This window comes from Micropterus salmoides, unplaced genomic scaffold (genome assembly GCF_014851395.1).
Source record: "Micropterus salmoides isolate LMB-PRFRI ecotype aquatic unplaced genomic scaffold, ASM1485139v1 Ms_hic_scaffold_5, whole genome shotgun sequence".
In the NCBI taxonomy this organism is placed as follows: Eukaryota; Metazoa; Chordata; class Actinopteri; order Centrarchiformes; family Centrarchidae; genus Micropterus; species Micropterus salmoides.
In genome coordinates this window covers 7,634,087-7,653,637 of record NW_024044237.1, presented here as the reverse complement: position 1 = coordinate 7,653,637, position 19,551 = coordinate 7,634,087, and the positions used below count along the sequence as shown (strand labels likewise).

Below are 19,551 nucleotides of genomic sequence, written 5' to 3'. Positions count from 1 at the left end.
TGTGTGAACTACACGACGACGCATCAAAACGGCTCCCCAACACATTTCTGACACATCGCCGACGTCAGATATCTACCATGCCAAGTATATGGAGGAGTCGGCCGACTCGACGTCCACATCCAGCCATCCAGCTACTTTTTCACCGCAAAACATACTACTACCATCTGAATGTCGCAGCTGAAATCGAGACTCATCAGACCAGGCAACATTTTTCTTCTATTGTCGAATTTTGCTGAGCCTGTGTGAACTGTAGTCTCAGTTTCCTGTTCTTAGCTGACAGGAGTGGCACCCGATCTGGTCTTCTGCTGCCGTAGCCCATCTGCTTCGACGTGTTGTGTGTTCAGAGATGGTATTCTGCACACCTTAGTTGTAACGATTGGTTATTTGGGTTACTGTTGCTTTTCTGTCATCTCCAACCATTCTCCTCTGACATCAACAAGACATTTTTGTCCACACAGCTGCCGCTCACTGGATCTTTTCTCTTTCTCGGACCATTCTTTGTAAACCCTAGAGATGGTTGTGCGTGAAAATCCCAGTAGATCAGCAGTTTCTGAAATACTCAGACCAGCATGTCTGGCACCAACAACCATGACATGTTCAAAGTCATTTAAATCCCCTTTCTTCCCCATTCTGATGCTTGGTTTGAACTTCAACAAGTTGACCACGTCTACATGCCTAAATGCATTGAGTTGCTGCCATGTGATGAGCTATTTGTGTTAACATGCAATTGAACAGGTGTACCTAATAAAGTGGCTGGTGAGTGTATGTTGTCTGTTATTGTGTGTGTGTTTGTACAGTTCAGTCCTGCCGCGAATGATGTAGGTGTTCATTAACTCTCAGCCGTCTTACTGTTGGCAACGGGTTCTGTATCTTTAGTAGACTAGGCTCACCATCCAGTACTAGAAAGGTCTTCTCTGGGATCTCCAAAATCTAAAAGTCTAGGATCTTAGAACTCAAAAAACCTGAGCAGTGCCATTAATCGGCACATCAGCTTGGAAAATGGCATCAGCCTCAGTGTTGACTGGAATGGCGTTCACTTTGTTTTCTCCTCGCCCACTGCAATAACAATGCTTTGGTCTCATCAAGAAGACCTTCACTGATGTGACAAGTCAGTGGAGGTCAGGAGGTGGGCTGAAGCATTTGATTGGCTAAAGTACACTTGAATTTATTAGCTATTTGCAAAGGTTATCAAAAAAAGGTTTTTGTTCGCTTTACCTCAACATATACATGTGTAATACTTTATAAGCGATGATTTCTTTCAAGTGGAATTGTATGATGATCTGAATATTAATACAGAGGGTCGTCTGATCGCTGATTTAACTGCACTGAGCTACAGTGGCGAAAATTTGCTTTTGGTCTGACCCCCTTAAAAGTCGTTGTTGGGTGGAAGCTGGTGAGGGATCTGGTCTGTGTTGCTACACTAGCGACTCTGTCTGGTCATCTTACTCCTGCTAGAGTCAGTAGTGCAGCTGAGGGACAGCATGAAGCTCCTCAATGACAGATGAAAAGACTCAGGTGGTGACCTCTCTACACCCTCCAGCAGACACAGCTGAAAGCTAACAGCAGCAAACAGTAACTGAAGATGTGAGGGGAAGTCTTTATCCTCTGATAATTACAGAGATGACATCACCTGCAGTGCCTTGTGTTGGCTAGTAAATCAGGTGTGATTGGTTTCTGGCTTTTTTCTGATCTGCGTATGTGTGTTTTTTAAGTTGCACAGACTTTATTAAGTGATGGTGACACTTTCCCGTTCCCAGTGGCATTTCAGTGCTCAGTTAGTGCCTGGCCAGATAACTACACATTCTTTACTTTAGGGAGGCCGATGGTGAAAACATTGAAACAACACAACACACTACATGGGGTTGCATTGGTGACCATGTTACTTCAAGTAACAGTGAGCTACTGAGCTTTGGTCCAGGAAGTCCAGTTTGTGTAGTACACCCATTAGTTTGAAGGGATATCAGATGCTGAAACCCAGTTGTTGTACTGCAGTGTAGAAACATGGAGGTCATGTAGTATATTACCAGTAAGTAATGTGCTCGTTTTCATCCTGTGAAAATGATGTACACGGCTGTAGAACATCATCACTAGGGGACATGTCCTGTTGTGACAGTCCAGGCCACTGTCCTGCTGTCTATCATCAGTACCTCTGACAAATGCTGCCACGGTATCTTAACTTCTTCTCTTGTAATATAAAATAATATTCTTCGTCTGTAGTGCTAAAGCTGTCAAATGGACGAACAGTCTTTGAGGGTGAAAATCCCCCCACGGACCCCTATAATCGCAGGGTACTGGACTCCATATTTGCTCTTCTGTTGTTATTTATTTTGACTTGTATTTAACCTTAACTAGTGTTTTAAAGGCTCCGCTGTATGTGGGATGATTGTGAATCAGACCTTCACACACAGACAGTTATACCAGACATACACACACACATAGGGTCTTTGTGCTTGGTGGTGCGTGGTGAGAGAGGTGGTGTGTGTGTGGGGTCTGGCCCCTGCCCTGACACACACAAAGACCCCAGCTGGGCGGGCTGAGAGGTGTTGACAGAAATAAGAGCCCTGCTGCAGCACTCATAACCATCACAACCCACTTCTCTTCTTTCTTTTTCCTCCTTTCCTTTTTTTGATTTCCTTTGTCTTTATTTCTTTTTTTTTGGTCTCTTATTTTTATAATTTTTCTTTATTTTTTCTTCCTTTCTTTCTCAAACACAACAATAAAGTAACAGAGCAAACACACCCGAAGCAGCCAGTGTAAATGCAGCTGCTCCTCTTTTAGCAGTAATGATTCTCCTAAATACACCAGCTGCTTTTCAATTACTGCTCTTCTGCCTGTGTGTGTGTGTGTGTGTGTGTGTGTGTGCGTGTGTGTGTAATGAGGGATAGATGAAGGTCCAGTCAGACCCAGGGTCAGACCGGCTGATTAATAACCCCACACACACACACTGAGCTGAGGTCAGTGTTTTGACAGAGTGGAGAGCCTGACTTCAATCCCGTCACAATCACAGTGTAATTACTTTGCATTACTGCAGCTTTATCTCTAATTCCACCGCAGTACGTCATTAATTACAAGTGTCTGTTCGTTTAGACCTTCATTACTCTGCATTACAGCCACTTTTACTTTATCACCCAGAATTATGACGTTACACTTTTCATTAACACCAGTATTGGATCCAAATGAGCCTGTGCGACACACTGTTTACTTCTTGTGCTCTGTGAAAGTGTGCAGTGTGAGCTCATTTATGTTATCAGCTGGAATTACTCCATTACACTTTTCATTAACATGAGATTTGGTTGACGTTTCAGTCTGTAATTGTGGCAGCCAGAGGGAGTAGCTGTTTGAAAATGAAAGGGCTTAATTACATACAAATATTGCGTGTTTTAATGCCGGCTCAACGTTGTGATGTCTGTCAGCCATTGACGATGGACAATGGCATCGTCTGTTGGTCCAACCTTACTTGAGTGTTAAGTCACTGTCCAAGGTTTAGTCTCAGTATTTTTACAAAAACATGTTTTAGTTTTTGTCAATTAAAATAAAATCTTCCACTCTTATTTTCGCTGTTATCTTTGATGTGATGAGCGCTGAATAACATTAATGCAGTAATATTCCTGTTGGGAAACTCTGCATGGCTGACAGCAGATGAATCCTGCTACTAAAATCAAGTCCAAAGTAATTTTACATTACTATGTAAATGTAAATATGGGCATGCAAAACTTTGATGAACTGAAGATGAATTTTTTCCATAAATAATTTTGGTAATTTTTCCTGGATGTTACAGCTAGCCAAAAATGAGCATTAGCCATAAGATGCAAACGGTGATTGGTGTCAAACATCCAGCACAGCTCTGCTGGATCAGATGCTTCAGAATGCTTTAAAAAGCACAGCTGGCCAAATGTATGCAGTACTGTAGCACCTGCTGAAACTATGACATGCTGGGCTGGGTAAAATAACAAAGGTAGGCAGTGAGTCTTAGAAGTGTGACCAAGCTTCCCAACATTCAGTACAGCAACATTTATATTATGTTCTTGTGCCATTTACCAAGACCAATAGATGAAATGTGTTATGGGAAACATCAGCCTGGAGGGATTGTCTTCTTCACCTTTTAATGATTTGTTTTCTTTCTGTTGTAGACTGGCGTGATGCAGAGCTGATGCGAGACATCGAGGTGGCAACAGGAGAAAACCTGGGTTCTGACAGGGTTGGTAAAAAAGGGAAAGGGAAAAAGAAGAAATACCCCAACCTCAGTGATCTGAAGCAGAGCACCAACACTTCCCGCTATAGGCTGGAGAAAAAAGTCTTCAACAAGTACGTCATTTCCTGTTCGGGCAGGAACAGCCTTCTCTGAAAGCTCACACCAATGTAGTGTCTACTAACTGAGAACATGCACCACCTAAAGGGGCACTGCTGCTATTTTGTATTGCACTTCCACAAAGTTAGGTGACTTGCATATATGTATACTTATGTGTTTATACATAGTGTATGTGTGTATACAGTATCTCACAAAAGTGAGTACACTCCTCACATATTTTTAAATATTTGATTCTATGTTTTCATGTGACAACACTGAAGAAATGACACTTTGCTACATTGTAAAGTAGTGCGTGTACAGCTTGTATACCAGTGTAAATTTGCTGTCCCCTAAAAATAACACATCACACAGCCATTTTCCCTCCATGGTGTCAAGTTGAGTGCACGTGCTCAGCGTCATATCCAGAGGCTGTCTTTGGGAAATAGAAGTATGAGTGCTGCAAGTCTGCATTGGGGGGGGGGGGGGGGGGGGGTCAGCCTGTCAGTGCTCAGACCATACACCGCACACTGCATCAAACTGGTCTGCATGGCTGTGGTTCCAGAAGGAAGCCTCTTCTTAAGATGATGCACAAGAAAGCCTGCAAATAGTGTGCTCAAAACAAGCAGACTAAGGACATTGGATACTGGAACCATGTCCTGTGGTCTGATGAGACCAAGATAAACTTATTTGGTTCAGATGGTGTCAAGCGTGTGTGGCAGCAATCAGGTGAGGAGTACAAAGACAAGTGTGTCTTGCCTACAGTCAAGCATGGTGGTGGGAGTGTCCTGGTCTGGGGCTGCATGAGTGCTGCCGGCACTGGGGAGCTGCAGTTCAACATGTACTGTGACATACTGAAGCAGAGCATGATCCCATCCCTTTGGAGACTGGGCCGCAGGGCAGTATTCCAACATGATAACGACCCCAAACTCCTCCAAGACGACCACTGCCTTGCTAAAGAAGCTGAGGGTAAAGGTGATGGACTGGCCAAGCATGTCTCCAGACCTAAACCCTATTGAGCATCTGGGTGTGTCCTTAAACGGAAGGTGGAGGAGCGCAAGGTCTCTAATATCCACCAGCTCTGTGATGACATGGAGGAGTGGAAGAGGACTCCAGTGGCAACCTGTGAAGCTCTGGTGAACTCCATGCCCAAGGCAGTGTTGGGAAATAATGGTGGCCACACAAAATATTACTTTGGGCCCAATTTGGACATTTTCACTGAGGGGTGTATTCACTTTTGTTGCCAGCGGTTTAGACATTAATGGCTGTGTGATGTGTTATTTTGAGGGGACAGCAAATTTACACTTTTTTATACTATACTCACTACTTTACATTGTAGCAAAGTGTCATTTCTTCAGTGTTGTCACATGAAAAGATAGAATAAAATATTTACAAAAATGTGAGGGTTGTACTCACTTTTGTGAGATACTTATATATATTTATATACAGGTCCATCACAGAAAATTTGAAAGTCTTGAGAAAGTTTTTACCATAAATTGAGTCAAAAAGTGAAATATATTCTAGATATATTCAAATATTTCATGACTTTTTGTTTTTTTCTTGATGATTATGGATTACAGCTCATGGAACTCAAAAATCCATATGTCAAATTTTATAATAAAGAATGAATAATAACAGAAATGTTGACCTGAGAAGAGCCTTTAATCTCTCAGTCTGGTTCAGTACACATAACCACAATCATGTGGAAGACCTCTGACTTGACAGTTGTCCAGAAGACACTCATTGACCCCCTCCACAAGGAGGTTAGCCACAGAAGGTCATTGGTGAAGGGGCTGGCTCTTCACAGAGTGCTGGATCAAAGCATATTCTTCATATTCTATTTGACTGGAAGGTTAAAGTGTGGTAAGAAAAGGTGCGCAAGCAACAGGGATGACCGCAGCCTTGAGATGATTGTCAAGCAAAACCAATTCAAGAACTTGAGGGAGCTTCCCAAGGAGTGGACTGAGGCTGGAGTCATTGCATCAAGAGCCACCAGGCACAAAGTGGTCCAAAGTCCTCTTTTCTGATGAAAGGAAATTTTTCATTTTACTTGGAAATCAAGGTCCCAGAGTCTGGAGGATGAGTAGAGAGGTACAAAATCCAATTTGCTTCAAGTCCAGTGTGAAATTTCTACAGTCAGATGATTTGGGTGCCATGTCATCTGCTGGTGCTGGTCCACTGTGTTTTATCAGTCCAGAGTCAATGCAGCGTCTACCAGGAGATTTTAGAGTACTTCATGCTTCCATCTGCTGAAATGCTTTATGGAAATGCTGATTTCCTTTTTCAGCAAGACTTGGCAACTGCATATGGATTTTTGATTTACGTGAGCTATAAGCCATAATCATCAGGATTAAAACAAAATAAAGGCCTGAAATATTTCCCTTTATGTATAAGGAATCTGGAATATATGAAAGTTTCACTTTTTGAATTACATTATGGGTTCTCTCTAGGGTTTACAGAGAATGGTCACCTTTACACAGCAGCAATAAAATATTACTTGTAAATCTCAACTTAAACATTAATGTAATCAAATCAAATATAAAACCAAAGCTTTTTGCCACTGCCAGGTGCCAGGGCATTACCTTCTATAGCTTGTTAAAACATGTTAGAGTCCAGAGCCACGATCAGAACATCATAACAGGTACAGTGGATAGAAAAAGTCTACACGCCCCTGTTAAAATGGCAGGTTCTTATGATGTAAAATAATGAGACAAAGATAAATCATGTCAGAACTTTTTCCACCTTTAATGTGACCTATAATGTGAACAATTCAATAGAAAAACTAACTGAAATCTTTGAGGGGGAAAAATGAAAAATAAAAATCCTCAAATAACCTGGTTGCATAAGTGTGCACACCCTTAGATTAATACTTTGTTGAAGCGCCTTTTGATTTTATTACAGCAGTCAGTCTTTTTGGGTAGGAGTCTATTAGCATGGCACATCTTGACGTGGCAATATTTGCCCACTCTTCTTTGCAAAAGCGCTCCAAATCTGTCAGATTGCGAGGACATGGCCTGTGCACAGCCCTCTTCAGATGTTCAATCGGATTCGGGTCTGGGCTCTGGCTGGGCCGTTCCAAAACGTTAATCTTCTTCTGGTGAAGCCATGCTTTTGTGGATTTGGATGTGCGCTTTGGGTCGTTGTCGTGCTGAAAGGTGAACTTCCTCTTCATCTTCAGCTTTCTAACCAACGCCTGAAGGTTTTGTGCCAAAACTGCCTGGTATTTGGAACAATTCATAATTCCCTCCACCCTGACTAAGGCCCCGGTTCCAGCTGAAGAAAAACAGCCCCAAAGCATGATGCTGCCACCACCACGCTTCACTGTGGGTATGGTGTTCCTTGGGTGCAGTGTGTTTTTGCACCAAACATACCTTTTGGAATTATGGCCAAAAAGTTCTACCTTGGTTTCATCAGACCATAACACATTTTCCCACATGCTTTTGGGGACTTGATGTTTGTTTTTGCAAACTTCAGCCGTGCTTGCATGTTTTTCTTTGTAAGAAAAGGCTTCCGTCTTGCCACCCTGCCCCTACACCCCCAGTTATAAGAGGGTGTGCACACTTATGCAACCAAGTTATTAAGGTTTTTATTTTTCATTTTTTCATTGTGATTTATTTTGTTTTGTTTTTCAATTGAATTGTTCACATTATAGGTCACATTAAAGGTGGAAAAAGTTCTGACATGATTTATCTTTTTCTCATTATTTTACATCATAAGAACCTGCCATTTTAACAGGGGTGTGTAGACTTTTTCTATCCACTGTACCTTCTGAGCAACAGGTTAACATATATAAATCGGGGTTTTTTTCTGAACAGGTATCAGCAGAACCATTTTTCTTTTATCAGGGAGTAGCAGAAACAGTCTATGTTCAGTAGCAAGTGTCCCTGTTAGAGTCAGGTGAAGCGGTCGAGCACAAAGCATAGCGACAGGCGGGCATGTTCCTGTGAAACTGTCGCGGTTGTGCTCCCCTCACACACACACACACCCGCCCACTAGCGAAGTTGAATTGTCTGTACGCGACCCGCAGCACAAATGATTGGAAGAGAGACTGATCTACGCTGTTTGTGAGTTTTCAGAATCTATTACTGTTTACTAAATAGTTATCAGGACATCAACAGGAGGAAATTCGCATGGCAGAGCAACCCCGCAAAACTAGATGTAGGCCTATCAGGTAAAGTTTAGCCTATAATTTTAACTAAAGTTAAATAGGCTACAGCTGTGGCATTTGTTCACTTGTCTTGCTTTTATTGATCTACTTCTCCCACATGCTTGTTTGGGTGGCTGATTTGCAGGCTGATCAACATCCCACCCCTCCTGTGACCCATGGTTCCCCTTCGAGGGAACTCGAACTGCGTCGGTGACGACACTATGGGAACGCCTTTGGGCGTGGCAGGGCTGAACTATGAATGAAACTACTCCGATCCTATTGGTGTTGCTAGAACGGAAGCGTGTGACGGCGTAACCGGAGGCATATATAAGCACGCCGGCACACAGGACACATTAGCTTCTGTCTATTCAGCAGGCACTCTGGCTCCGCTATCGAGAAAGTTGTTGTCTTACCTGGAAGTCCTGACGAGGCAGTAGAGACCATGGTATCTGGTAATCTGGTAATCAGTTCCGACAATGTGTTTTTCCATGCCCACGCTACATCGCGGCTGGGGAGACTCATGAGATGTGTGTTTCCTGTCTGGGGATGTCGCACGCCCAGGCAGCTCTCGAGGGGGCTGCCTGCGGCCATGGCGAGGCCCTGTCCCTGAGGGTGTTGAGGTCTCGTGCGGCTCTCTTTCGGAGGGTTAGGGAGAGGGGAAAAAGAGCTGGCCAACGACTTACAAAGCTCTGCGTTAGCCAGTCTGGTGCACTGTCCTGTGATGCGCCTCCAGCGACCCCAGAAAGGCAAAAACACTCCCTCCTTGCTTGATGTCTTAAGCATTTCCCACATTTCCCATGGTAAAAAACAAAAGTGCATTACCTTTGCATTTGGTCAAAAAATTGGACTTCACGAATCCTTTAATTTCTGCATCCTACTTGGATGTCTTACGATGAATTTTCCTATTAATCCAGGCCTATTTGGTCCTGCTTCACTCTGCCTTGTTGCAACGTTTCGGAGAACTATTTGTCCTTCATCAGGCTTTACAGAGTGGCATCTTTAAGTTTCCTTTTTCTTTAGGTTTGACTGATCTTCTGCTTGAGGCTTTTCTAATTGAGGTTTCCAGTGAGTCACGGTGAGTACTGAGGTTAAGGTGAGGGATTTGGGCTGGGTAAGAGTGTCCCCGCCCCCGTGGGGCCATCCAGAGGTCACACACGGCACTGGCTGAGTTAGGGAGAGGGGAAAAAGAGCTGGCCAACGACTTACAAAGCTCTGCGTTAGCCAGTCTGGTGCACTGTCCTGTGATGCGCCTCCAGCGACCCCAGAAAGGCAAAAACACTCCCTCCTTGCTTGATGTCTTAAGCATTTCCCACATTTCCCATGGTAAAAAACAAAAGTGCATTACCTTTGCATTTGGTCAAAAAATTGGACTTCACGAATCCTTTAATTTCTGCATCCTACTTGGATGTCTTACGATGAATTTTCCTATTAATCCAGGCCTATTTGGTCCTGCTTCACTCTGCCTTGTTGCAACGTTTCGGAGAACTATTTGTCCTTCATCAGGCTTTACAGAGTGGCATCTTTCAGTTTCCTTTTTCTTTAGGTTTGACTGATCTTCTGCTTGAGGCTTTTCTAATTGAGGTTTCCAGTGAGTCACGGTGAGTACTGAGGTTAAGGTGAGGGATTTGGGCTGGGTAAGAGTGTCCCCGCCCCCCGTGGGGTTAGGGTTAGGGTTAGGGTTAGGTGCGCTCTCCCCATGGCTCAGGCCCTCCCCATGGCTCAGGCCCCACGGTTGCTGAGGCGTTGCAGCGGCTATGGTCACGGGGATCGCAGCGTGATATCTCCGAGGGCGTCGGGACGGCTGAGGCCTTTTTCCGGTCCTCGTCTGCTGACTCCGCCTCCTCTCTTCCCCGTTCGAGAGCCCGTTCTCGGCTTCTCCTGCCCGAGGTATGAGTTTGGAGAGGCTTGCACAGTCTGATTCTGAGGAGCTAGACGTGCTTAGCATCATGGAGGATGACTTCCGGGAGCCGGGCTGCTTACATACGCCTCCGGTTACGCCGTCACACGCTACCGTTCTAGCAACACCAATAGGATCGGAGTAGTTTCATTCATAGTTCAGCCCTGCCACGCCCAGAGGCGTTCCCATAGTGTTGTCACCGACGTAGTGTCTCGTTCCCCTTCTCGGGGAACAAGGGTTACATACGTAACCCGAGACGTTTGACTGTATTCAGAGCCAGTGAGCAATTGACTTTCAAAATAATAATAATAAAAACTGCGTTAACGATTAATGATTGTCGGCGATAATAATGCATTAAATAATTAATATAGCTAAATATTTAGTAACCATATATCCTTAAAGATGTTATTGTGTGTAGAATACAGACTGTGGCTTTACACATGCCATGTTTCCTCAGAAAATGGTGTGAAGATTTGACTTTTAGATTCCATTCTTTTCTTTAATCTTCGTCTTCCTGTCCTGCTCTCTGTTCTGTCCTTCTTTCTAGGAGCACCATACGCAGAGTAGCTCAGGTGATGAGTAAAGCTGACAGGAGAAAACATGAGAAGTTCTCCAACCAGTTCAACTATGCTCTGAATTGACCTCCAGCCAGTTCAATATGAACTGCTTCTATAAGACTTCAGATTTTAATTTATTGATATGCATAGTATGTGGATCTATTCAAGAGATTAAGATGATTGAATGGTTGTTTGAACACTGTGATACAGTTGGAATACTTTTGTTGCTCTTTGATAACCTTTTAATGAGATGCTGAACTGAACTGACTGATGAATAACAACCAGGTACCAGAACAGTTGTTCAGCTTAATATTGCCTCTGTATCAGCCAAATCCATTTTTCATTATGTATAACTGACAGATGTTTTACCAGGATTTTCTGGTTGAATTTATTGTTTATATTTGTTTTGTGTTTTGGGGCATTAAATGAACATCATCCAGGTTAATAAACTTTGTACCAGAAGTAAACTGTAAATGTCTTTCCTCAGCCTGCTGTGTTTGTGTCTTTGTCCTGTCCTCCACTTTAATTCAGCACACAGTCCTGCAGCAGCATATTGACGCGAGGAAGTTTGAATAGAAAGCTGTCGTGGAAATAATATTCGTGGTGAGGGGCTGAGCAAATAATGAGTTACAACCAACCGTTGTCTTTGAAGAATTTATTTAACAAAAGAGAATGAACAGAGAAGTACTACAACAAATATACAGCTGGTCCAGAGACTTGCCGCCAGGGAGTCATTGGGCGTCTGGCCCCGAGCAAAGAGATGCATCATCATTTACACAGTCTAGGTTTCTCTGTTTTGGGGAACAGAGATCCTCTCTATGTTGTAGACAGTGATATATTTTTGCTGTGGTCACTAACTCACAGGTGTGGTCTTATCAATTTCAGGTGGTATTTTGTACAAATGTAGACCAACTTCCATATAATTTCACCTTAAACATAAGTGGCACATTGTTACTTTCGACCCCATCAGTTGGGTCAAGGGTGTAGGGAGGGTCAAAAGTAACAGGAGGGTTGAAAGTAACACAACTAGATTTTTTGTGTCTCCCTTGTTATTAAATATACGTGACCTTGTAAATATGTAACTGCAAATGTATTTTGTCCTTTATCTTTGCAGAAAATGTATAAATTACATTTTCCTTTTATTTATTATCTATTTACAGTTTCTTCAAATGTTTCAAAAGTAACCCAACCGTATACTTGTTCAAAATGTGAAGTGCTGAAGGTGCTGCCACAGCTTGGACTGCAAATGCAGTCAGGGTTCTATCCCTACAGGTCAGGGATGGCACGGACTTGGTGTGATAGCATGTCAGCGCTAGACCTGTATGCAGTGTGGCAGTCTGTTTGGTCGTCCACTGTGCATTCAGTGGTTCAGTCCTGTGTGTGAGCACACAACAGGACAATGCCCCACCGACAGCCATGTGAACCTTTGAATGAGTCTCACCTCTGTGAAAACATTTAAATTTGACGTCTGTCGCTACTACGATGTTTTGAGGAGTGGGTGTGGCAGTGCTTGCATGGGCAAGGAGTGGATATTTAGTTTCTAACAGGGCCGTGTAGATTTTGTTGCCGCGTGTGAGCATGCAGTCCCAGGCCCCGGCTGGGGTCTGGCGGGCCTAGAATGTTATGTACCTATGCCTATATGTATGGTCAATTCAGAATACCGAGAATATAGTGACTTGTTGTTACCCGAAACACAGGTAAGTTACTCCTCTGGCGTGCTGTCCTAATCACATCTGGTCTGCTGAGCTCGAGCCGGTTGAGTTGGGATGGAGGGCTCTAAGTGTTGTCGTAGGGCTCCGGGATAGGTTTACAATGGCTGGCGTAGATCCAGGTATCCTGTCCCATGACTTTCACTGCGGTTTCGGTGGTTAAAAGCATTTGGAAAGGACCCTGAAAACCAATTAAAGGAAAACCTGTGGCCCTTGACGAGTACCCAAGTCCTTGGGTCCAGGGGAGGGAGTGTAGCCATGGCTACAAGGGCAGCTGTGAAGGCAATGTCGCTTGCGCATATGGGAAAAACAATTTCTTGCTTCACCAAAACATTTTGTCATACTGTTACCATTTTACTGCACCAGCACTCTGTAAGTTGTTGATGCGATCACTCAGGAAGGAAAACAGAGAATTTCAGTTATTAGGCTTGTTAGGGCTTTGGCCAACACTCTGGCCTCCTGTTTATGGAAAACTTTAACCAATTTAATTAACATGCCAACAATAACAAGACAGCATTTCATTTATTCACATGGTATTAGTGCAATCCACCATAACATCACATCTGGACCTGTAGGAAAGACACAGATTACCACAGCAGGAGATTTTGAGTTGGTCCGTAGTTGTTTTGCTCCACAATCTCTCGGAGATAGCTCTGGCTAGACAGTAGCATGTTCTAAACCGGTCTCACCCTCTCTGAATGAGTCTTAAACCTTGGAGCTCACAGTGTCCAATAACACAGACAGTTTACCTTCCATGTCTGACACTGAACAGCTGCTAAGTCTAGCAGCTCTCAACCCTTGTTAATCATCCATAGGCAATATCAAACAATTAAAGGAAAACAGTTAAAAGAACAGTTAAAAGCATTAATGCTGTTATTCACGAAAGTTGTTGAAATCTGTTAGTTCAGTAATTCCTTATTCAGCCTGCCCCCTTTTACCCACGTGGTCCCTTGGGATACACATGAGCAACCTTCTGGACCATGTTTTGAAAGGGTTAAACAATAATATTCAGCAACCTGGAATGAGCTGGCAGCCTCTGTTCTGGCTTCTCCTGTGGGAATCTGTTAGTGTGCATTTTATCATTAAAGGGCAGCAAATGGGTGCAGACACACAAACATCCAGTTCAGAATAAAATAAGCAACAAAAACAATAAGCAACAGGACAACAAAGCACCAGGCTTCTGGTTTCCCCCCCAGATTTAGTGTCAGAACAGGTCAGGTAACTGTCCTCTGGTCAACCACCCAAGTAAGAACACAGGTCAAAGGTCAGGTCTTGGTAGTCCCAGAGTACGGCAGACTGTGGAGAGCCTTTTCAGTCAGTGATGCTCTGTCATCTCATTGTCGTCAGTTTCAAGTCAGTCAAGTGCACTGTTTTTCACCATGAATCATGGGAGAGATATTCATCTCTCTTTTAACCTTTGTCAATAATTAGGAACCTTTGTCTACAAAATCGTCATTACCTCTTTATGGTGATGGTTATGGTGGAATAGATGGAAAAGGCTTGTACGCTGTGGGAGGGAGAGATGTACTCTCACTGTGATCACATGTCCCAGGTTTATCCTGTCTGTTCCGAATGCAATTGAGACAGACTAGCCTTGTGTGTGGCCACTGAGAGCTAACCGCTTTAGCCAACAATGTTCATCTCAGCATGCTTGTTGTGATGTACTGCAGAACGAAATCAACCAACCGTGTGGTTAATGTAAAATTTTAACCAGGCCTTTGCCAAATCACCAACAGAGAAATGTGTGGCATTTGATGTAATCAATAACAGGTTTGTGTGAAAATTTGAGACCTAGTACTCGCGGATGCACTGCTCCATTTACTGCTAGTTGGTCTGTAACACTCTGTGCTCTGTTGGTTGGACTTCACCACAGATTTTCCTTTAATAAAAAGCTGTGGCAGTGGGCAGGCGAGCAGGGCATGGTGACTCCAGCCTATAACAGAGAATTCAAAACATAACCAGGCCTTTGAATCACTAACAAACAAAGAAACATGTTTAATACATTCAAGCGCTTCTTGTTTAGTAGATATCATTTTAGAATCTTTGACTTGTCCAAATCAAATTATACTTTGTGAAACCTATAGCTGTAAACTGTCATTCAATTAGCACCTCAGACATGAGGTCATGTTGAATGTCTACCCATGGTGTATGGAAAAGATCTTATTGGAACTAGTTCACCGGTACTCAGAATCACAGCAATGTGTGTAAAAACAGGCTTGTTTATATCACCACCCTTGCTGTCCTGGTTCTCGGGCCCCACCACTGGCCACTCATCAGTCAGTCAACTCCGGGTAAGAACCCATCTCCTCCCTTCCTTCCAGCTCCATATCACTTGATTTGCCCATGTCACTACCCTTTGAAGCAGCTCAAACTGGGGGAAAAAAGAGAAACAACATAACAGCGGCAGCTCCCTGTGTCTAGATAATATGTAGCAATAAATAGAAAAAAAAATATATTTTCTTTGTCTATCTCTCTTTAACTGTCCCTAAATTATTTGTTCATAATTTATCTATAATCTCATGTGTCCACCTGAACTGTGTAGACTACTGTGCAGTGGAATGTATTCAGAAGTCTGTGTGTGTGTGTGTTTCTGCCAACCCCTTGCATGCAGCAGCAGGGCTGTCTGTGTGCATGTGTATGTGTTTGCCTTAGAGGTCACCCTCTCTTCCCATTCCCAGTGCTCCGATTACCAAAAGTGTTTTGTCATGTTTCATCAAAATCGGAATATCACACACCACATAGTACCATATATACAACATCTGCCCCTCTGCTTGGGCAGTTTTAAACAGACAATGTAACAATGATGTCACCTGCTAGGTTTGAACTAATTAACAGTTACTCTGATAATTTCCCAACGCCTCTGTGCTCAGTATTCATTACAAACAGGCTGTTCAACTTTAGTATTACTTACTAAGATCTTAATATGGAATTCATTTTAGTTTCAATGTGTTTGAGATGTTTACTTCATCTGTGAGAGGTTGTAACTCACCCAGTGCGTGTTTGCTGGATCCTGTCGTTAGTCCGTCCAGCCCCCTCCAGCTCAGTTCATTTGTTTTCTCTTTTTTTCTTCTTGTCAGTCTGTTTTGGAAATTGTGCAAAATCTCTTTTCCAATGTCCACTTTTGCCCTTATCTTTGCCCTCTCCCCTGTACTGTACATATCCTCGTATCAGGATGGTTTGATACAGCAGCAATCATTTTCTTTTGACAGTTGTCTTCGTGTTGATCTTCTGTATGTTAAGCATGCTCCTTCATGCTGTCTGTCTTCCATGATGTGACATGCTGTGAAATACAACTCTTCCTCACTCCAGCAGTAGTTTCTGGACTAATCAAACTCAGAACTTTCAGGGTCTCATTGCATCTCGTTTCAGACCGCTGTAGTCCTAAGGTGATGGTCATGCGGACTAGGAGAGTCATACATGATTCGGTCTGGTCTTGCTGTTCAGCTGCTGGTCTGTATCATGCGGGCAGAACTTAGTCCAGTGGTAATTCTGGACTGTGCATTGTCCTTTGCTGTACTCAGCATACTTCAGACTGCTTTCCTTCTTGTCTGGCTGGAGTGACGTATGATGATAATGATGGTGATTAAGAAAGGAACATTTTATCTTATCTTTATGCTGATCTTGTGGAAGTCCAGCTTGATCTGATTTTCTCATCGCTGCGTTTATCCCAGTTCTTGTGGGCCATACTCTTTGACAACCTTATCCAAACTGCTGTGGAGCTGTCAAAGGTTTCAGTCAGGCTGGTCAAGTGAGCAGTGGCTTCAACAATGTCCTAAATGTCAGTATTCCTCTTTTTCCTGGCATTTCTTTCTCTGGGCATCTGGAGGGAAAGCCAATGTTTCTTTAGCTGACTTTTACTGGAGCTGGAGCACATTTCCTTCTGTGCACCAGCAGTGGGTCTTTTAATTTTTTGTTACTCATCTCTCTGTTGCTGCCCGGTCAGATTTCAGCAGCACCAGGGCATACTCTCCTTACTGGACTGGATCGCAGACTGGAGCATGCTGGAGGAGGAGGAGCAGCGCCCAGGACTGGATCAGCCGGAATGGATTCTGTGACTCGACTGCCTCGGTTAAAGAAGAAATAATCAGTTGATTTGTTCTTGTGATTTCTTTCATCAGTCATCAATAGGCAAATCAGTTTAATCAGATCCTTAATGAATCTATTCTAATTTTAAGTTCTAAGCAAATAATAGAGTTACAACAAACCGTTGTCTTTGAAGAATTTATTTAACAAAAGAGAATAAACAGAGAAGTACTCCAACACATATACAGCTGGTCCAGAGACCTGCCGCCTAGGGCGTCATTGGGTGTCTGACCCAGAGCAAAGGGATGCGTCATCATTTACACAGTCTACGGCCTTAAATGAACATTCCAGGAGAGTAGAGGAACAACAAGAGAGGAAAACACCAAAACAATCTCACAGCTCTGACCTAAACCCTAGTAAGTGTGGACAGATTAACATAAGGAGTATAGGAGAGGAAAGGTTAAGGATAAAAAACACAATACATATATCTATAAACCATAACGAGAATAGTAATAATAATAATAATAATAATATTAAAAGATCATACATAAAAGATTAAATGTAAGAGGACACAATTTCCTGCCATAACAAAAGCTAGTTTAGAAATGATTGTGTTCAATTTTATTTATATAGCGCCAACTCACAACAACAGTGCGCACACATTGTGCTCTTTTCATATAGAGCAGTTCTAGACTGTACTCTTTGTGATATTCTTTACAGAGACCCAACAATTTCCACCAGGAGCAAGCACTTGGCGACAGAGGCAAGAAAAAATGGTAAATGGAATATACTTAGTCTAGTCTTCCGACCACTCAAAGCACTTTACACTACATGTCACATTCACACACATTCAAACAAAGTAAAACAGTGATGGTAGAGGCTGCCATCCAAGGTGCCAGCTGCTCATCAGAAAGAAACTACGCATTGCTATTCATTCAGATCAACAGAATGGATTTTAAAGGGTGATTTCTGTATTTTTTAATCTGGACCCTATGTTCCCATGTTTTGGGAACATTTTTGAAAATAGGTCCAGTACTGAGCAAGCATGCTGTACTCACAAAAACTACTTTGCAGAACATGGGAGTTGCTGGCCTACCGCTGCCTCAGTCAGTTAGATTGTTTGTGTTTTTGTGTAACTTTATTATTTTAACACCAAAGTCACATAACAACCGACAGATTGAGGCAGTGATAGGCCAGAGAGGCAGAATTACTATTTTTGTAAATGGAGTCTGGTGGTTTTGACATGAGCGATGTAGTGACTGTTTGTGGTTAAACAGAAAGGATCTTACTCTTTAAAAGAAGCTCTCTCTGTAGGGATCCTTTCCATGATGTTGTCAGACCTGATAACTGAGCCTGTCAGTCTGTTTAGTGGACGTACAATTGCCCACAAGGATTGCATTGCAGTCCTGTTTCACTGCTACCTACTGCAGCATGCTCGATCAGTACTGGACCAGTTTTAAAAAATGTTGTCACCATCAGTCACATAGACACATAAACATGGGAAATCAGGGTCCAGGTTTAAAAATACCTAAGTTACCCTTTAAGGCTTTGAATATAATTGATGTTCTATTAGCTTTCACTGTGTACTTACTGTAACATAATTGAGCTTAAGACCAAATATCCTGTCTCTAGTTCGGATCAAGCTCCAGAAAAACTTGATCCTAATGCAACCAATAACCTCTTTTCATCAGACCCTCCCTGCTTAGTTAACACCCACCTCTTTCAAACTCTACGCAGTCGGTTCATGACGCAAGTTTAATTTGAAGCCTCAAACCTAACTCAAGATAGCCCTGATGACACTGGAAATCTTCTTCCCACATCAAACCCATTCCCCTGATTTTTAACAGGCCTTCTCCTGTAAATGTGTAGTTTCCAAGCCCAACCTAGGATGACCTTGATGACATCATTATGACATCATCTGGGTATTTTTTCTCTGACTTGACAAAGCTCCCCCACAGCCACAAGGAAACAGCAAACAAGCATGCAGAGTATGTCGTATGTTCATCAAGCAGCAGCCTTCCGGTCTCAGGGCTGAAGCCAAACCAGAAATGCCTAAAACTGCAATTCATCGAGTGGCCACTTGAGGCTGGCTCTAAAAGGGAGTCAATCTCTACTGACCCCCATGTTAAAATGCCCAACTTCACAACAGGAAAAACATTTTTACAGCCTGGTACAAAAATATAAATAATTTTTCCCTTCATGACAGCTGTGAGGGGGGGGATTTTTTTTATTACTCACTCGTTTAAATTATATTAAGCCTTAAAGTTCTGCATTATTAGGGGAGTGGCCACGTTGAGTGACAGGTGGCTGCTGCCGCCGTCACTGCTAGCCGACTGCCATCTGTTAGCTCAGCTAATACAGTCAGTCACGGAGCTCTGCCTGTTTGAGCCTTTTGGACATGTCTTCATGCAGATACCAGACAAATAATGGCATGCTGTGCAATTTCTGGGCTAGAAAGAGAACCTCCACAAAACCTGTGTTCCAGTTGGTGAGTTAAATTCTAGTATTTTATTCATGTGTTACAATAATTAGCAGGTATGGGTACATAAAGTTAGCTTGTTAGCTTAGCTACTTAACCAACTAATTAGCCAACTTCAAGCTTTGGTAACAATGCTAAAATAACAGGAGTGTGCCAGCTGCAGTTTTTAAAGACGTGTGCACAGAAGTCAAAATGTAATAGAGAAGTGTTTGAATTTAGGGTGATAACACTTTGGAACAAAAGGCGTTAGAAGGTTGGTAAAGTAACGTTAAAGGTCAACCTCGTCAGTTAGCTGACTTTGAGCAACGGTAAAGACGGGTAATTTAGCTGGATATAATATGTTGATGTGTTCAAGGTGGGACTCTTACCAAACAAGTAAACTTTGGTACAGATATGAGCATGTACAGTGAAGTTACAACAACTTCCTTGAAGCATCGATCTTTGACGCCATGCC

The 19,551-nt window shown here is 42.9% G+C and overlaps 1 protein-coding gene and 1 long non-coding RNA gene across 3 annotated transcripts in view; one reads left to right on the top strand and one right to left on the bottom strand.

The window, feature by feature from the left end:
- Positions 1–11,360, top strand: part of uvssa (UV-stimulated scaffold protein A) — an 80,346-nt gene extending 68,986 nt beyond the window's left edge. For both annotated transcript variants that reach the window (XM_038698607.1, XM_038698606.1), the window contains exons 14-15: positions 4,131–4,305; positions 10,877–11,360. In XM_038698607.1, the coding sequence (XP_038554535.1) occupies positions 4,131–4,305; positions 10,877–10,970 (269 nt within the window). In that variant the 3' untranslated portion in view covers positions 10,971–11,360. The remainder of the gene's footprint in view (positions 1–4,130; positions 4,306–10,876) is intronic.
- A 3,092-nt stretch (positions 11,361–14,452) lies between these two features.
- Positions 14,453–16,651, bottom strand: LOC119888150. The gene is made up of 2 exons (XR_005441855.1): positions 15,585–16,651; positions 14,453–14,966 (listed from the first exon to the last, which is right to left on the bottom strand). It is a non-coding gene; the product is annotated as an uncharacterized LOC119888150 (long non-coding RNA).
- Positions 16,652–19,551: the final 2,900 nt, after the last annotated feature.